Below are 19,898 nucleotides of genomic sequence, written 5' to 3'. Positions count from 1 at the left end.
AGCAAAGGAGTCTTATTTTACCAGGACAAAGCGCCTGCTCACAAGTTTCTCGCTGCCATGGCTGCATTGCCTGAGTGCGGCTTTGAAATCTTGGACCATCCTCCATATTCACTGGATATAGTACTATCAGACATTCACCTATTTCCTAATTTGAAAAAGTAACTCGCTGGCATCCATTTTCCTACCGACAGTGACATCACTGCCACAGTGGGTACCCGCATTCCTGGAAGGCCCAAGAGAAACTTTCTTCTCAGATGGAATCAATGCATTACAGCATAGGTGGTAAAAGTGTATTATTGCCTCCAAAGAGGATTATGTTGTAAAATTACATGTTGCCAGTATTCTCAAATAAACCCTTCATACTCAAGCCATGAACCTCTTTTCAAACACCTCTCATATATAAAGTTGAACTCCAAATTAGAAAAAGAAAATATACGTGGTTTATTTAACTAATAACGATGTAATTAAATTAATCACAATTGAACCATGTGAATATAAATTTTAAGCATTCTTTTGAAATATACAAATATTTATATATGTATTTAAATTTATATATATTTAAATATAAATATTTAAAACGAAGAAATTGCCTGTATTTTGTATTTTTCATTGTTTTCAAAAGAATTATGTATTTATATAATACTGTATACTTTAGTAGTTTTTACAGTCAGCGAATTATGGCCATTGGTGGCGCCATCTAGTATCGAAATATTAATAATAATGCATTTAATGTAAAAACTTTAATTTTCATTCATAATATTTTTGTTAATTTTCTGTCGAATAAAATAAAACGTATTATAAACAATGAGAACGCTACATTTCATTCCACAAATACTTTCCGATCCATTTTGGTGCGAAGGTACAATTCCTGGTAGGGCTGTATTATCCAGTAGACACATGTTCTGTGGTCGATTTTCTGTTTGCTGGACGAAAAACCGCGTTTTCGGGAGAAAAAACCACGCTACAGTCGCCTGAGACTAACTAACTCAGTCACGTTGTGAAAGAGGTCCGTAAAAGTTCCTCACGTCACTAACTGGACTCGAACGTGCTACCCACGAGGGATGAAAGCACCTAGGGTCTACAGATAAAAATTATTCAAGATAATTTTGAAAATCTACCCATAGAAGCGGTACTCCCATAAAAAAGAATTCGCCAAAGGTTCTATGAAATAGGACTAGGTCTACAGGATCTTATCCTGCTCTGGTTTCTGGTACAACATGTGTTCATGGAGAGAAAAGATGCCAACCGTTATGCTGTTCTTATCTTAGAGTTTAGCAACTCCACGAAACACACGAATAAACAATCATTTGATATCGTTAGATCCATCTTTTTAATTGCCAATCAAGTTGCTTCTGCAATGGTGTTAAATTTCAACACTTCGGAGAACTTCAGGACGATATTTACCGCCCATTAACGAGCGCCATAGTTATCTCCTGGGTATATTTAGAAGTTAAGAAATGCTGCTATTTAATCTCGCTTAATAGGAAGCTTAATGAGACCTGCAGATTGCTTATCTTATTACAGGATACAATTTTATAATATCGTTCAATTAGCGTTGTACTGGGCAGCCGGCTAAAGTAATTGGAATTGATAAAGGTCTAGCGTTTATCAAATTGTGGTCAATGAACCTTAACGGTCCAAAAGCTATTTCAGGTTCACGATTAATGCCCAAACTGTTTTTTTTTTTTTTTAATTAAAAAGTGGGAAAATTAATAGCATAGACACTATTTCGTTAAACTTGGAGATAACGGAAAACCTTTCAAGTTCAAAGATTGTTCTCGGATCACTAAAGTTTGATAACTACTAATATTAAGATAAGCCACAACAGCCTTCCCAGACAACACTGGAGAAGAAATGAAGCTAACGGGACTCTTGCCTACCTCTAATCTAGAGCCTACATTATACACTTAGTGGCCATTTTATTAGGTACACCTTTTCATGAAATGGAACGCTTTTAATAACATCACGTTTATACCACAAACTTGTCGTACCTTTAATGGATGGATGGAGAATTACAGTCGATAGCCGAAATGGATTGCTCCTCTTAGGAAAAAAAAAAAAAAAAAAAAAAAAAAACACGAAGGTAAAAAGACTAGTGGCCGCAGTGCAATGGTCAGGAGTGTTTTCATGGTGTACATTGATCTCTCTGATACTAGTGGATCAACATTTGGATGCTACCGGTTATCTGGCAATTGATTACGATCGACGAATCCCTTCATTGCAATAAGATAATGTGTCATAGTCTTTACATTGCCTTTTGTGGCCTCGTATACAGAGCTATGGACCAATGTACCATCTACAGAGCTAGGACCGATGTACCAACCAACTTCCTGGGAATTTCCACTCTTGCTAAAGACTACCATGCCATGGATAAGAACAGATTGTGATCCAAAATTACCAACTTATGGCAGTCCCGCTGGTCCTCTGGAAGCAAAGGTGAAGCCAGAAAATTCATACCTGACATTAGTTTCTTAACCAAACACACCCTGGCCTGGTTTACTCCAAACCTGGAAACTACATTCTTGCTGACCGGCCATGGCTCCATCAAGGCCAGCCTAAAACAGTTTGGAATAGTTGAGGATGACACCTCGAAGTTAAAAAGACTAGTGGTAGCAGTGCAATGGTGGGGATTGTTTTCATGGTGTACATTGATCTCTTTGATACTAGCGGGGCAACATTTGGATGCTGTCGGGTGTCTGGCAATTGCTTACGATCGGCGAATCCCTTAATCGCAATAAGATAATGTGTCATGTCACAAGTACAGAATTATACTTAATACAATCAAAAAGATTCCTGGAATCGCAGGCCCTGGTGAGTGGCAAAGTTGGTAACACAGCCGTCTTTTCTACATCGGGTGGAAAAGACCTGAGTTCGAATGACGTGAGAAATTTTTATGGGCATTTTTCAACAACGTGGCTGAGTTAGTCGGTATCAAGCGAGAGTGGCATAATTTTTTCTCTAGGAAATTCGGGTTTTTCAGCCAGCAAACAGAAAATCGAACACAGAACACACGCAATTTACAGACAATATACACGGGGCAATATAGCCATAGTCGCCGATGCTCCTAAAACCATAATATAACAACCCCATTATATTGTAATCCTGATTTAGCATCTTCAAATTTTGATCCGTTTTCTCACCTTATGCAATATTTGGCAGAAAATCATTTCCATAATAAAGAGGTTACATCAGCAACGATAATGATGTTACCACTGGTTGGCATTGCTATTGCGACCTCTACCACATCAGCTACTCATAACTAAGTCGTTGGCATGGTTCATATAGATCAACACTATTGATATTGGTGCTAGCACCCATGTTTCGTATTGTTTAAAGCCCGTTCTACACAGTCATATTTTTTTATTTATTTATTATCAATGTTTACTATCTCATGAATAAAGACTTTTGAGACACGTTTATAGGCACTTTTCTTATATTTAGCTGTAAAATATGCTCCTACATTTGCATTTCGTAAAAGAAGTCCACTCTCACAGATTATCCACAGTATATAATCCTTTTAGTGAATAATAATTATTATTTTATTATTTAAAAATGCTGCATAATATCTTCGTAAAATTGAAAATCAATACCAACTTTTGCTATTGTAAGAGTAAAATGGTTATTTCTTCGCTGCTATTATCATTTCTAATTGATCCTGAAAACAAGAAAAAATTAATAAATAAAAAGAAAATAAAAAAGAAAACAGTAATCGGAATAAAGATATAAAATGGGAAAAAAAAGTATAAATATTTTCTTATCAAAATATTAGAAATAATAAACATTTTCTTATTTAAAATATTAGAAAAATAGCAAGTCACTTCTTGGTACTTAGTTGGAATGTATCTAGTGGAGGTGAATCTCTTGCTCACCTGAGATCAACTCAGTCATTGTGAAAAAAAAGCCCATAAAAGTGCCTTACGTCATTGAGAGGATTCGAACCCAGGTCTCTTCACCCGGTGTGCGGAGGGCGATAATTACACTAGCTCGTCATCCGCGAAGATCCTGCATCATGGCCCCATGTACCATCGCACGGTCTTGATCCAGTCAGATAAGAAACCGAAGTTGAGATAGTGGTGAATCATCAGAATCAGGCTTTCTTCCGCATCTGCAGTACCTAAGGGTTAAAACCAAAGATTTTCAGCTGAAATCATGAGGATCTCCAAAGGCAACTGGAAGCTCTCCAACAAAACAAACGCTCTCTTTGTACTATAAAGCTGTCTTCATTCCCACTGTGACTTACAAAGCGGGATAATGGTTCCACCTGGTACAGTGAGTAAAAATGAAAGATAAGGTCAACTCTATTCAACGTGCTATGCTCCTGGCCACGCACAGATTATGCCGAAAAGTGTCTACAGCTGCCATCCAGGTGATTGCTGGAACTTTCCCGCTCGATCTATTTGTAATCTTCAGAGAGCTAAACTTCAGAATTAAAAGGAAAATACCAATGAAAATAAATGGCATAAAACTAAATCTCAATGCCGACTCCAAAGCAGAAAGAGTCCGCTGTTATAATGAGCTTTTCAAAATTTGCAGTCTAGATGGGATACCTCAGACACGGGCTCCGTTACCAGAAAATCACTTTTACAACTTCGAAAATTGTAAAGTCCTGGCTTTCTCTCACCCTGGAATCCTCCTATTTAGTTACCGGACACGGATCCCTCAACGAGAAGTTACCTACTGAGTCTGCTACAAACAGATCGCTGCTTCGTGGCAGCCGAGAAAACTGGAAACATCTTCCCTGCTGCAGGCTGTGCCAGATATCTCGGAATATCAACCAGAGCCCCCAGACGCCTGACAATCTAAAGGCATTCCAGTCTTATACTACCCAAGTCTTTGTCTGCGCAGATAACACAGTGGTATTGCCACCGTCCTCCCCACACCGGGTGGAAAAGGCCCGGGTTCGAATCCCGTCGATGACGCGAGGAACTTTTATGGGCCTTTCACACTCCGAAGCTGAGTTAACCGGTTTCAGGCGTAGATAGCAAGGGTCTTCCCCCCAGAAACTGGGGTTTTCGTAAAGCAAAAGACGCAAATCGACCAGAGGACACACGCAATTTACAGACCCAATTCACATGGGTATATGAAATAACTTTTTGAGTGTAGGAAGCGAAGCTACATTGTTGTTACTGCACCTATTAATACCTCTCCAGTGACTTAAGGGACCTATAATTCGCAGCCCTTTTTTTTTCTTAAGCGGTTTGCCTTGAGTTCTTCCTCCAGTGCAGTCAAATTTAAGGGTTTTTTTTTCATTTTTTTTTTAACTTGTACCACGGGTGTTTTTTTTTTTTTTTTTCTGCCTTCCTTCCTCTGGAATGCCCCCCCCCCAGAGGATCTTGGCCCCCACCTTCTGGCAACGCCAGGTGGCTCAGAGTCTCTTTTGAGACAGTACGTGCTTTACTGGGAGTGGCCCACCTTCCCGTGGCGTGGACGAGTACCCAGATATCATCTCTTCAAGTGACTGATGCTTCTGGGTAGCCAAATGGCTAGAACACAACAACAACAGGACATGAACACTATTCACACAAACCTACACCAATCACCATTTCTGGCCCTTTTACAGTTGTTTCTGTTCTTCACAGCAATACGAGGCGGAGTTGAACAGACGTTTCAGGTGGGTCGCGCTTGCATATACACATATCCACATGCCATCAGAATCAGATGCACGCATGCATGTTGAAGGCCATGGAAGAAGCAATAGAAATTAATTTCCAATACTAGTTTTAAATTCCATCATGGCTCTTTGAATAACATGAATCTCCACTTATTTCATTGTTCATTTGAGCGGAGGAACAAATGCTCTGAATATGATTGCGGTTGTTTAAAATAGGCGAAGAGGAAACCAAAGCCACCAGGCATCAGGATATGTACCTTCCATCTAGACAGGGAAGTATTTTTTAATTTCGGTCAGCGAAGGAAATTGAATTCAAAAATTTTACACGCTGTGAGAAAGAACGGTCAAGTTACCCATTGTCCTACTCACAGGGACGAGTTCCAATTATCTTGCATTATACTCCATCAAGTGACTATTAAAGACAGTCGACAATGGCTGACGTCATTTTTCAATGACCTCTAACTGAAGTCAGAAACTGTCATTCTGACTACAGTCATGGTATTAAATAATTTTATACTACCTCAAAAAGCATTTTCATGGACTGCATCAGTATTTTCCATATCTTCTTCTTCTTCCAGTCACATAGCTCCCTGAGGAGCTGTTGTGACCACCAACAAATTCCTCCAACTGCATCGATCATTGCTCGATGACCGTTTATTTTGACATCTTTCGTTTTCAAAATAAACGGCCTAGAACAAAAATTTAAAAAAACGCAAGAACATCATCGTATTTAATAGTCACGAACGCTTGAACCACGATCACACAGACGCGTACGAACACATCAAAGCATGCCAAATGTTTTTCAATATTTCTTAAGAACTTACTTTCAGCTGTTCATTGGATTTTCGAAGATAAGTCATCCTCTCCTCGTGCTTATTGGCAGCAATCTTGCGTTGTTCTCCAACTCTTCGCTCGACCAGATCGCGCTGCAATTTCGCATACGACATCTTTTCATTTAGTTCGTCCTTTTCCATCTCTAAAGATGAGATCTATAAAGTCAAACATTTGAAATTAAACAGTTTTCTTCGAAAATGTTGTCAGAATTTACGAAAATTTAGATTACACTAAAATACAAGCGAGGACCTGCAGCCATAAGTGTTGCCCAAATTGGACAAACGCTTTCTTTGTATGGCAACCCAAAAAGAGGGTGGAGAACCCATAGTAACAATACCATAAATGGGTTGAGGGGTGGAAGCCATAAGACACTTGCTGACATTGGATTTGATTTCTTTGAAGTACTGGATTTCAAGAACTGCAAATGGCAAAAGGTTGTTCCAAAGATTTAAATCTCATCCAATGATGAGCATAGGTTCCTTATGATTTATTGTCGAATCTTAGCAAAGATATTTAAAACAATTAACATTTTCTTATATACTTACCAACTGCTCCGTATCTTCTCTGCTTTGTTCAGCAACTAAAGCCTTATTTAAGCCAAATATAATACTGCTGTCATATATGGCTTCGTAGGTGGCCAGGGTCATGCGTAGTTCATCACGCACGCGTAATAGCAACAAGCCTCGTTCAGGACAGTTTATTGTTGACTGACGAATCAGTTCGTCTGTAATGGAAAAGGACACATCCCAAAATTTTGATCATAAAATATAATGAAACACTAACATTTATAAACATCTGGTGACCAAATATTTTGACAATAATGTGGCATTTATCCGTCGATGCACTTTGAAAGTACAAGTTTCATTGGGTCCGGGAGAAAAACCATGTTGCCCGAGACCAACTAACTCAGGGACGTTGTGAAAAAGGCCGATAAAAATTTCCTCCCTTCATTGATGGGACTCGAACTCAAGTCTTTTCCACCCGGTGTGGGGAGGATGGCGATTTTACCAATGTGCTACTCACGAGGGAGAACCGTAACTATTGAATACATATCTAAAGATGGGCGTTTATCATGCATTAGTAATTGGATGTACAGGTCGTGTGGAGTCCTGCCCTATTTTTATTTTATTTTTTTATTTTATTTTATTAATAAAAAGATACACAACAGGTAACCATTAACAGTGTATCTGAGATCAGATCAATAAACATAATAACAATAATGTGAAATCCTACAGGACGATAAACATTGATACAAATTCAAACAATAAAGCATATGTACAAAAGAGGATTGTATTAAGTTAAGTTACCGGTAAAACAAGTAATAATTAATCCGTTAGAGAATAGAAAAATAATATAACAAATAATAAGCTACAATAATTAGATGTGAGCTAGTCACTTTGCAGTTTAAGTGAAGAGGCAAACTTGTGGATGGAGTTCATCAGTGATTGGGAGTTGTCAAAGAAGTCAATGCGAGAGTCATTTGCTGATTTGCTGATTCTGTTCAGTGGACTGAACTTCATTAAGTCCGTGTTGGCAGAGTCAAGGCGAAACGGTGTAAGGTTCCTGACTTGTCTACAGGGAGCATTGAAGTTTATTTTACTCAGGATATCAGATGCTTCATAAATTCCAGTGATTACTTTGGCTAGGAGGGCGATGTCAGCAGTAACTCTTCTAGTGCACAGAGGCCTTAGATGAAAGTAATCACACAGCGATTCATAATACACTGAGTGATAGAATAGAGGATTGCGGTACGTAAGGTAACGGATAAAGTTTTTTTGGACTGCTTCAATTTTGTTAGTTAAAGTCTTTGTGTGAGGATTCCAGATGGGTGAACTGAATTCAAGGATTGGCAGTACAATAGTTTTATAAAGGATAACCGCATATCTGTAGTTTTTGAACTTGTATGTGTTCCGTTTGATGAATCCCAGTGTTTTGAATGCTTTGCTGGTGATTTTAAGGACATGGGCATCGAATTTAGAACTGCTGGAAAAGAGAATCCCTAAGTCGTTAACTTGGTCACACCTTTCGATGATCACAGAGTTAATACTATACTCCGTATTCATTAGTTGTGGAGATCTGCAAGATGAGAAAGAGATTACTTTGCACTTCGAGGGGTTAGCAGACAAGCCATTCAGAGATAGCCACAGAGAGAATTTATTGAGAGCACATTGAAGTTGTTGAGAATCGGTAGTCTCCTTCACTGCTGAGTAGATCTTAAGATCATCTGCATAGAGAGCAACTTGAACATTGGAGGTGTAGATGAAAGAAGGAAGATCATTTACGAAAACAATGAAGAGAAGAGGACCTAAGGGAGAGCCTTGTGGTACTCCGCTTAGTGGTATAAAACAGTCTGAGTTCACTTGATCGATGATAACGCTCAAGGAACGATGCGTAATATAGCTGCGTAGCCATGAGAGCAAAGGGTCACGGATGCCATACAGCTTAAGTTTTTTCAGAAGTTGTTCGTGCGGGACTTTATCAAATGCCTTAGATATGTCTGTGTAGACTGCATCAACTTGTAGGTGGTTATCAAGAGCTTCAGAGGTGTATTGCCAGAAAGGAAGTAAATTTGTGACTACTGACTTGCCACTGCAGAAACCATGTTGATTCTGATCGATAAAAGGCTTGAAGAATTCGAAGAGATGTTTGTGCACTGCTGTGTCGAAGAGTTTAGCCAGGCTGTTTTGCAAGGTTATGGGTCTGTAATCGCATACGTCATTTTTATCACCTTTTTTGAAAATAGGAACTATATTGACCTGCTTAAAGTGCTTAGGATACTTCCCCAGCCTGAGAGACAGGTTGAAGATCCGCAGTATGAGGGGTTTCAATGTAGTGACAGTCCTTTTCCAAAATAGGCCTGGAATGTCATCTGGGCCTCTAGTATAGTCATTTTTCATGCTTTTTAATGCCGAGTTTAAATCTTCATCAGTGATAAAGAGATTAATGAGGATATCATCTTTAACAGGTGTGAAGTCAGGAAATGAGGCAGGTCTCAATGTATCATTTGTTTGAATTCTAGAAAAGTGTTTAGCAAACTCTTGAGCAATACTGAATTCGTCAGATAAGAGAATTCCATCTGCGTTTCGGAGTTGTAACTTTCTACTGGTTATGTTCTTATGCTTCATGAAATTCCAGAATGGTTTGATATCTCTGTGAGTAAGCAGACTATCCTGAACTGACTCTGTATACATGTTGTAGGAGTTTAATATGAGAGTTTTCACTTCTTTGCGGAGTAGGCTGAATATTTCATAGTATTGACTGTCACCTGTTTGCTTATATTTGTTTCTGTAGAATTCTTTGGATTTAATTTTACGTATTAGTTCACTATTATACCAGTGCGGGTAGGTAGAGCGTGCGGTAAGATGGGATTGAGGAACAATGTCAGATATAACTGAATGGACACAGTTAATCAGGTTGTTGGTGAGCACATCGATGTCATCCATAGCGTCAGCGAGCTGCTTGTCTACGTTTCTTAGAGCTAGGTTGAGCAGAGGCCAGTCAGCCTTTCTGAAATTGAATCGAGGAGTACGGGAGCTGCATTTGAAGTTATGAGAAGTCACTGTGATGTCAAAAGTAATTGGTGAATGATCCGAGTGAAATATGGGGTTGTCGGTGTGAACATCTATATGAGTAGAGGAAAATATTAGGTCGAGGTAGGCATTTTCTCTGGTTGGAAAGTTGCAAAGTTGTTCCAGACCATAGCTGTGAAGCATATTAAAGAGAGCCCTAGTCTGCAGTGATGGAGAAGAAGATTCTAAATTGGCCATTTGACAGTTAAAGTCACCCAAAACCATTGCTATGTCGGCAGATTGAATTAGTGGGAAGATTGATTCCAGCGAGCTTTCTAAGTACTGGAGGTCTATATTAGTTAAAGGAGGTGGAAAATAAAGCAATACTATTAAAACCTTTAACTTGCCAAGATGAAGAAGGCAGTATACTGATTCAATATTTGTGAAATTTGATGCAGTTTCACAGAGTATATGGTTAGAATGTATAATAGCTACTCCGCCTCCACGAGATCCTCTGTCCTTTCTATGGATTGTATATTGTCCATCTATAATCTCCTGATCATCAATATTTATGGAGAGCCAGGTTTCAGTGAGCAGGTAAATGTCGTAAATATGTGAGCCTTGGATTGCTCTGAAGTGGTTTAGGTTGCTAATTATACTCCTGCAATTCTGAAGGTAAACACTGAACAGTTGGGATCTGGGGATTCTATGACGAGAGGAGAACGTAGTATGTGTAGATAGCAGGGTATCTGATTGCTATGCCGGTGGAGAGGAGATTTTGGACTCCCTTGGTGGTCTGTCCGTGAAGCGTTTTACTAGAGCCCCTGATAAAAGGGATCTTAGATTCAACACTTTTTCTGTTTGTGATGGAAGGCATGTTATTATAAAAGATGAGTAGGCGGGACATCGTGTCTTCAGAGAACGGACATCTACTCCGAAACCATATTCTTCTTTAATTAGGTTGATAAGATCTTCAGATTTAGTGGAGGGTCCAAGTCTAGAAAGAAAAATTCGGTCTTTTGTGGGAATAATTGTGATATTATACTTGTGTTTGAGTAACTGAGATTTTTCTGCAGTAGTTACATTCTGTGTTTGATGAGTTATGGCTGGAAGCTTGGAGAAAGTACCTTGAGATATAGATGCTTTAATATTTTCTGACGGTTTGTTCTGTTTTGATCTTTGGTGCGATATTTGAGACTGGCAATTAGAAACAGGTTTACTCACTGTGGCGGCAGATCTACAGACAGGTTTGCAGACCTCATTAGATGTGGCAGCAGTTATTTTTGCATATGTTGCCTTAACTGATGTTGAAGAGGATTCCGCTTGGTGACTCTGAGCTTGTGAAATAGAAGTACAGACAGAACTGTTCCGCAGAGGAGAGTAGGTGGGAGGAGTGGTTCTATTTACATCAGAAGAATCATCTAACAGAGTCTGTTTGGCAATAAATTGCTCAGTTGAATGACTTGAATCATGAATGTTAGCAGGCTTGGGCAAGTTAATATTTGCAGCAGTAGAACTATTGAGGCCGGTGGAAGGTGAAGATCTGGTCTCAGTACTGAGGGCATCGTCAGTTAATGAAGAATTCGTATTCACTTTGAGCCCATTGGTGTCGAGAGTAGGTTCAGAATTCTTCCTAGCTTCCCTTAAGTGGCAAGACATAACTGATGTGAGATTTTTAATTTGGGCGTTAATGTCAGAAATTTCAGCCTGTTGATTAGCTAATATTGTTTTTATACCACAAATCTCCGTGTATAGCTCGCTGTTTCCTTCATTGAGTGTATTAGAATCCAGGAGAATTTCAGAGTTTGCAGTATGAGGTGCACTGATTAGATGAGTTTGAATGAGGATTTTCTGCATAGTGTTAAAGAGTAGTTCCTGGAATTCAGTTGATTGCAGAATACCAAAGGTTGGATTCAGAGTTTCCGTAGGGAAGGAGTTAGCGCTGAGCTCTTCTGACAGCACAGATGTTTGAGTTGATGCATCTGAGATTTGATGCGACAACAAAGAAGGATTAGAGGCTTCATCCATGTACGATTCAGAGTCGGTATTTCTAGTTATTGGCATGATATTTGTCTCAAATGTACTAGAGTACGGCATTTCAACTTTGTTAGCCGAGGAGGAGGAAAGTGACTCAGGTTCCGTGCTGTTTGGCGTTGCAACAGTTATAGGGCTTTTCTGAGAATTTCTGAGTCGACATCTATCACAACAGAATGATTTCCGCCGACTTTTATTTAATTTTTTCAGGTCAGAATGTGTACAGTCATTGCATATTAATTGTTTGCACTCAATACATTGGACAATGGGGTCAGAGCTGGTCCCACAGATGGTGCAGACGTTAGAATTTTGACAGGAGGTAGTATTTGTCATATTGAATTCAGTTACTGTAGTTTTACTAGATAATTTAATATCACCACAGTTGTGGTTTAGCAAGCAATAGGCACTAATAAGGTCGCGAAGTCCAGCTCACCAGGGCTCTAAGGTTGCAGGGGAACCGTAGACCAACAGTAATTCTATTGGTCCGTGATTTCCCCTGAGATCTTGGGGTTCTGGTGAGTTGGCATCTAATTATTATTAACTCAATTGGGGTTACTTTTACGATTATTAACTCAATTGGCGATACTTTAATACACAGAGTCATGACTAAGTGCTAGAACCGTTCGCCGATTCTTTATTGAAAGTTACCTCCCGAAGAGAAGAAAAAAATCTCTTCGAAGCAAAACAGCATGTGGCACTATTAAAAAGTCCAAAAGAGTTAATTCAAAATAGTCCAAAGTACTACGCTCACTGGACAAAAAATTAGAAAACCTTTTGCAATTGACATCAACGTAGTTAAATGGACGGTATACAGATTTGCGTTGTCACATGGTACGATCACAAGTTCCTTGGTATTAAATAAATACTATACGCTTTCCTAGGAGTTTTCAGTCGTATCTCATCATGGGGAACACAGATGATCTTTTAGATTTTCAGAAAGGTGCTTTTTTTGGAGCACTTTTACCAGGAGCTACAATTGAGAGAACAAAGGAAATCAGTGATTTTCTTTGTTCTCTATAAAAAAATCTTTGAAATCAATACTCCAAGGAGGAGAATGCAGGAGTTTAAAACGAATTGTGTATCAGAATAGAAAGTCCAGTGTGCGCAAACGACTGAAAAATCCAATTTAGGCAAAGAAAGACCTATTTCAATTCATGATATAGGGTAAGATTCATGTGTTGTTTTGGCAGACACCAGGGTTTCCCCATTAGCCGATATAGGGTAGGAGTAGAAAATTCTGGGATTTTATAGTCGTATGCCTATACGAAAGCCACTTCTATAAATAGAAATATTCGACTGGAATGGTGCCGGCAACACCAAGATTAGTTGTGGAACAGTGGAAAAAGAACATGTTGTCTACTGCATCTCGGTTTATGCTTTTTTTTTTTTTTTTTTTTTTGCACCAATGGTCGGATGAAAGGGGACGTGCATCTCTATGAAGCCATGCATCCACAGTCTTCTGTGAATGCATGAAGCCCATACTGTTAGGTTATACAAAGGGTACTAGGAAAGTTTTGCAATACAGCTTTGTTTATTTAATTTTTTCAAAGTAATTTCCTCTGCATTCAATACACCTCTCCATCCTCCGAAACCAATCTTTAAACCAGTTCTGCCAAGTTTCACTAGGGAGTAAAGCACACTCGTTGTCCCAAGCCCGTAGAAGGTCCTCATCACTGGAAAACCGCCTCCCTTTTAGCTTCATTTTCACATGCGGGAACAGTGCAAAGTCGCAGGGAGCAAGGTCTGGCCTCTAGGGAGGGTGCTCGAGAAGTTTCAGTCCTGTCGTGGTCAAATATTCGGTGCAGGCTTTGGCGCGGTGAGCTGGAGCATTTTCGTGATGGAGGTACCAGGTGTCCATTCTTGACTTTGGCCGCAGGTTCTTCATAGATCCAATGACTTTAGGCAGGCATTGTTCAGTATACCACTTAGCTGTGACTGTCTTCTGCGTGTCCAAAACGACACGTTCCACAATTCCACTCGATTTGAAAAATACAGCTATCATTTTCTTCTTTACAGATCGGGATTTTCTGACAATTACGGGTGTGTCGTCATCATCAAAGACCCAAACTTTGTTTTGAGCCTTGGTCGGCAGATCGTAATAGTACAGCCAAGTCTCGTCACCTGTCACGATGTTGTTCACATACCGAGATTGTCCCTTATCAAACTTTTTTAACATCTCCCGGCACCAAGTCACACGTCGTGTCATCTGCTCTTCAGTCAGTTGATGCGGCACCCAGAGAGAACAAAAAATTTCTTCACGTGCAAATGATCTTGCAGAATCGAACGAATTGCTGGTGCATTTAGGCCCAAAGTATCCTCTGTCTGTTGGTAGGTCACTCGCCTGTTTTCGTCAAGCATTTTCCTCACAGCAGTAACGTTTTCCTCCGTAACTGACGTTCGTGGCCTTCCCGGCCTCTCCGATTCCTCCAGAGTGAAATTTCCCCTTTGGAATTCTCTATACCACCTGAATATCGTTGTACGATGTGGACAATCATCATCTAGTGCAAGAGTCATTTCTTCTAAGCATTGGTCTATGGTTAAACCACGCACGAAATTATACCGCAAAACTGTCCTTATCTCATTTCGTGACCACGATGCCATCACAAGCACTTTACACTCTCACTACTAATGAATAACTGAGCCCATCGACTTGGCGCGGCGGCTACTATGCACGTATGAACATGTCTCAACATGCAGTAACAAGCAGCGTCCTGTGATTCATTGTTGCGTCATATTGCAAAACTTTCCTAGTACCCTTTCTATTACTTCCAATGAATATCTAGTTAAAATTTCGGACCAACTTCACCCTTCAGTGCTAAATTTTCAGCCTGAAAATGAAGTAGCGTAGCCAGGATTTGCGCCAATTGCCTAATGTTAAAAAAACGCCAGAATACCAGATTTCGGCATCAGGGGGTAGAATGTACCTGCTGACCCTACCTTGGCAACGGCACTGTCCTGACTGCGATGTATTTTTTTTCAAAACGACAACGTAATTATCCACTGGGCTAAATTTGAATCTGGATGGTGCCATTTCGAGGAACATTTCCAAGGTTTCCAAGAACATCTTTTTTTTTCATTTCCAAGAACATCAACCCTGTCCGCTTAATTCTCCAGATGTGATCCAAACAGAGCGTGTGTCGATACGTTGTAAAAGGCAGTTTTTACCAATACAGTACTGAAATGACCACAATACAGCAACTGACAAATATCTTGATGGAAGAAAAGTCAAATCTGGAACTTCTAACTCCAATTTGACAATTCTTTGAGGGTAGATGTCACTAGGTGTCTCAGACACCCTATGTGAAATCCAAACCATGACGTGTACGGGCTGTCGTCGGAGGGGGGGGGGGCGGTACATGCATGTGGTCCTATTAGATGTTGAATAAAAGTTTCTGATTTTTTGACAGATGAGTGCCAATTGGACGAAAATGGCGAAAGTGGATGCGCAGAAAAATTACAAAACAAAAATTGCACTTTTATTCAGTTGTATGTGTTTGGTACCATTAACTCGTTCAGCTGCATTTTTTGTCCCTTGGTCTATTTTTAACGTCTATAACTATATTTTGACTAAGGCAGGTGGTGTACTTACCAAAGCATTGACTGTACAGCTCTCGCCTAATGGGACAGATTCCCGTTGTCCGTGCTTGCTTTTGCTGCATCTGAACTCCCAGTTGTTGTTGAAGATTAAGGACGTCTGTCCTTGTGGCCGGTTCTCGCGATACTGCAAATATATATACTTGGTCATCTTCTTCATATTCTCTGTAAGGATATAACCTAACATCAATAATAGACCTTTAAAACGTTTAGATATTCTTCTCTTCGCCAAAACAGTCGATCAATTAGAAGAAAAACCAATGAAGTGCAAATGATAAGTTATATAAACTGGAGCAAATTGGGATTACTGCTAAGATTCTTCGTTGGTCAAGAGTTGGCTAAACAACGTGAGTGACAGAGTAGTCATAAAAGGATATTCTTCAGGGTGGAACAGTGTAGCAAGTGCAGCTCTCTCGGGGATCAGTATTTGGGGCCTTCGTTCTTATTTTCCTTAATGACATGACAAGAAGGAACAGACAAAGATATCAAATTTTGTATCAGTATTGCAATGAGCTGGCTTTACATTAGCAACACCCCCTTGTGTAGGAATGGACTGTGATACTCGTGAAGTCTCAAAGTTGGGAACGGCTGACATGAGATTGTAGTTCGCAAGATTGGCAAGCAGTTTTTAAGTGTCTGTGAGGAAGAATAGGTCGATGTCGAGATATTTCCGAATTCGAACGTATAAATGTGCCAGTATCTCGACAACAGCTAACATGGTTAAGTGTTCCAGATCTGTGGGTATCACGAGTGTACAGAGACTGGCTCAACAGCGGTCGAATAGTCGAGCATCGTATGTCTGGTCTCGTAAAACAGCAGCAACGCAGCACAAGTGGTCAAGTTAAACACCCAGGTAACGTAGGAACAGCAAGACCAATATCTGCATGGACTATGCCCAGGACATTAGCTCGTATAGGATATGGCAGTCGGCGGCTGTCGTGGGTACCCAAGCTCACTGCAAGACACAAGAAACTGCACCTTGCATGGAATCGTCAATACTAACACTGGGCCACCAATATGTGGAAATCTATAGTGTTGTCTGATGAATCCCCTTTCAAATTCTATTATGCCGATGGACGTATCCGCATTTGGAGAAAGCAACATGGGGCCATGCCACCTCGATGTATTGTTGGTGTTCGGCAGGCTGGAGTCTGGTTTCGAAGATGTTCGGGATATTCTGCTTGCCGTTAATCAATGGCTTGATGGGAAGTCCTATTTTTCTATCATCGCTGAAGTATACCCCTTCATAATGACAAGATATCCAGATAACTCCGGCGTCTATAAACAAGATCACGTGCCGTGCCACGCCACAAAGCACGGCAGATTGCTAACTGATTTCTGGAACATAACAATGAATTCTCCATCCTCCCAATAGCTGTCCAACTCGCAGATCTCGACCCAACTGAGTATGTTTGAGACGTACTGGAAAAGGACATTCGATGCTATGACCAACTACCTAGCATTTCTGGGCAGATCGTGCAACACATAGGTAGTACTACCACAGGTCACCCTACAACATCTTTTGGAGTCCATGCCAAGTGAAATCCATATTACGACAACAGATGCACCCACGAGATATAAGGTAAGTCTTGCTAATGCAAAGCCAACTTGGTATATGTGCTAAGTCCAATTAATCAGACTACCCAAAACTGACCAACCATAATCTAGGCATTTAAGAGGGAGTATGATTGCTGCTTACAGCCAAACAGCTTTCACGAGTTTTATACTGTTTACAAAGATTACGACCAGACCACATCTTTCAAGATTTTTCCTTAAAAGATGTGAAGATCGGTGATGACGATGGCCATACCATCGAACAGTCATTACTAGCACAAAAGTAGTCACATTCCCCTAAATGATATAAATTATGAATAAAGATCATAAAAATATGGCTACAACCTAACTTTTGCACACTATTGTACTTCGATAGCAATTTAACAACCACTTATAATGTAAATATGAGGCTTGAGCCTAACTTAGCGCAAGTTATAATCCAGAAAAACTTATACAGTATTATCAAACGTCTGAAGCATAACAACTAAAATATTCTTACTGTGGAGGCAGTACTGAATCTAATATTTCTTCCATCGGGTCTTTCTTTTCTTTACCCTTCTGCTCTTTTTGAGGAGAGAGTGGAATCGATGGTGGCTCAGGAGATAAGCGTGGTATTTTCGATTCCTGTAAATAAAGCCAAAGAAGTGTGATGTTTCCAAGAAAACTGACAGTGATTATAATCTTAAAGAGAAAACTTTTCTCTTACAAAAACTCAATTTATCGTGCAATCCCACAGTGGTATTTAAAATACAAGGGTCATTATATTTTAAAGGATCATTGAATTCCCTTGAGTTCAATGCATGTCCTTCATTTTGAGGACAAAGAGGAACTGCCTAAAGAAACACGTCTTTGTTCTTGTCTCTAAACAAAGACTGATCATTTACAGCTTCGTTGAGATCGACATCATTTGAAAATCCTGTAATAAAGACACCTTGTGACAATTTTCCTCTTTGTTCCTTTATGACTCTTAAGTTTTGATAGTCTCTCAATGATATTCAGGAACTTTGCCAGCAGGAACAAAGACGTGATTATCTTATTGCATAAGACGAGAGTTATACCACATCTGGAATACTAAATACAGGTTTAGAATCCTCATTTTAGAAAGGCCATAGATCTATTAGAAAGGGTGCAGAGTAGAGCAGATGTACAGTCGAAGCTCTATATAACGACCCCCAGGGAATGAGAAAACGGTCGTTATATCAAAAGGGCGTTATATCGATTGTTCATAAAATAGTATTAGGTAATGAAAATTGGCCGGGACCAACCACATAGGACGTTAAAAGGTGTGGGACTTTAAAAAGAGGGTCTCTATAAAGATCTTCAATTACTTTCCTTGATTCCATGGAATAAAAGGCATTCCATGAATGCCTTTTACATTTTTACCACACACTACATATATGGATATATAGGATGGAACTTTATAGAATTTCCTTGAATCCCTCCTTCCTACATACTTGGACCAAAAATTTGTTCCCAGCAAGGGAGTAAAAAAAATAATAAAAATAATAAATAAACCGTCTAGTAAGAATTAAAAAAAATCTTGAGGAATTCAGTCAAAGTTACGTCACTTGAAAATATTCCTATAACAGAGGTTCAGTGATCACTTTAGAAATAATTTAAATTTAAATTAAATTAAAAATTTGTAATTTAAAATTAAATAAATTTCAAAAGCTTATTTTATTTTCAAATCCATTCTATTCATAAAACTATAGTCACCAAAATACACTACAGTATATTCATATTCAACACTTGGTTATATCGCTAAGCCTATTTGAAGAACGAACAGAATATTGATGTTTCTTTTTATTTTCACCTCTTCCTATACTCATATTAAATATTATTACCTGAGAAGCTGCTTCCTCATCTTCATCAGTGAGTATAAGAATTGGATTTTCATATTTTACCAGAGAACTAAATGCCAACTTCATTTTCTGTGATTTAAGATGGACCTACTAAACATTCGATCACAAACAAACAATGTTTTGTTTATTTAGCGATAGGTAGCGCCACTGATTTATATTTTAAACACAGAATTAATTATTAATATTTAATAATTTCCCAGTGATTGAGCTCGCCTAGATTATTGGGCAATCGTTTGTAAGTAGCGATTTTAAACACAATTAGAGAACAAGACGACTGAAAATTTCTTCCAAAAGGATTGTAGCATTCTTTTAGCATTAGCATTAGTAGAAGCATATGATGCAATAAAGCAAGCTTATACAGAATCAGCCAAAAAAACTTCCCATTTCATCCCTTCAATCGCTACAGACGTTTGCCCAGTTCTTCCTTGAATTTATTTAAGCAATCAACTTCCACAACGTCAGATGGTAATTTGTTCCAGAAATCAATCACCCGCTGGCTAAAGGCAAATTTACACATATATATTCTACAACTGTCTTTCCTCAATTTGGATTTATGCTCCCTCAGTTACCAAAAATAAACCAAACTATTATTTTTTTTAGGCCACTCGAATAATTAAATTCATCTACTGTGCTGTGTGTCTCATGTCTGTTAATTGCTTGTGTTCTATGGTCGATTTGTCTGTTTTGCTCGGAAAAACCGAGTTTCTGAGGGGAGGAAACCTTGCTGGGGACACGCGTGAGACCGACTAACTCAGCCATGGGTACTAATTTACCCTCAGGTGCGTAATATGAGCAAGAAGAAGAATTCCATCAGCTTGCTGAAATCATTCAAGGCCTTATACACCTCACTCAATCAGATTATTTCGCAGGGGCCTAGGATCCAGACGTTGCAATTTTCAG

General features: G+C 39.3%; 1 protein-coding gene across 1 annotated transcript; it reads right to left on the bottom strand.

The window, feature by feature from the left end:
* Window positions 1-3,619: 3,619 nt before the first annotated feature.
* Window positions 3,620-19,064, bottom strand: LOC150077770 (axonemal dynein light intermediate polypeptide 1-like). Its single transcript, XM_090384358.1, has 6 exons — window positions 18,981-19,064; window positions 17,636-17,760; window positions 15,578-15,747; window positions 6,991-7,169; window positions 6,436-6,600; window positions 3,620-3,655 (listed from the first exon to the last, which is right to left on the bottom strand). Exons 1-6 carry the CDS (start codon window positions 19,062-19,064, stop codon window positions 3,620-3,622), a joined length of 759 nt encoding a protein of 252 aa, XP_090240484.1.
* Window positions 19,065-19,898: the final 834 nt, after the last annotated feature.

This window comes from Mastigoproctus giganteus, chromosome 11 (genome assembly GCF_048544385.1).
Source record: "Mastigoproctus giganteus isolate SK-2022 chromosome 11, ASM4854438v1, whole genome shotgun sequence".
Taxonomy (NCBI): Eukaryota; Metazoa; Arthropoda; class Arachnida; order Uropygi; family Thelyphonidae; genus Mastigoproctus; species Mastigoproctus giganteus.
This window is presented reverse-complemented; position numbering and strand designations above follow the sequence as displayed.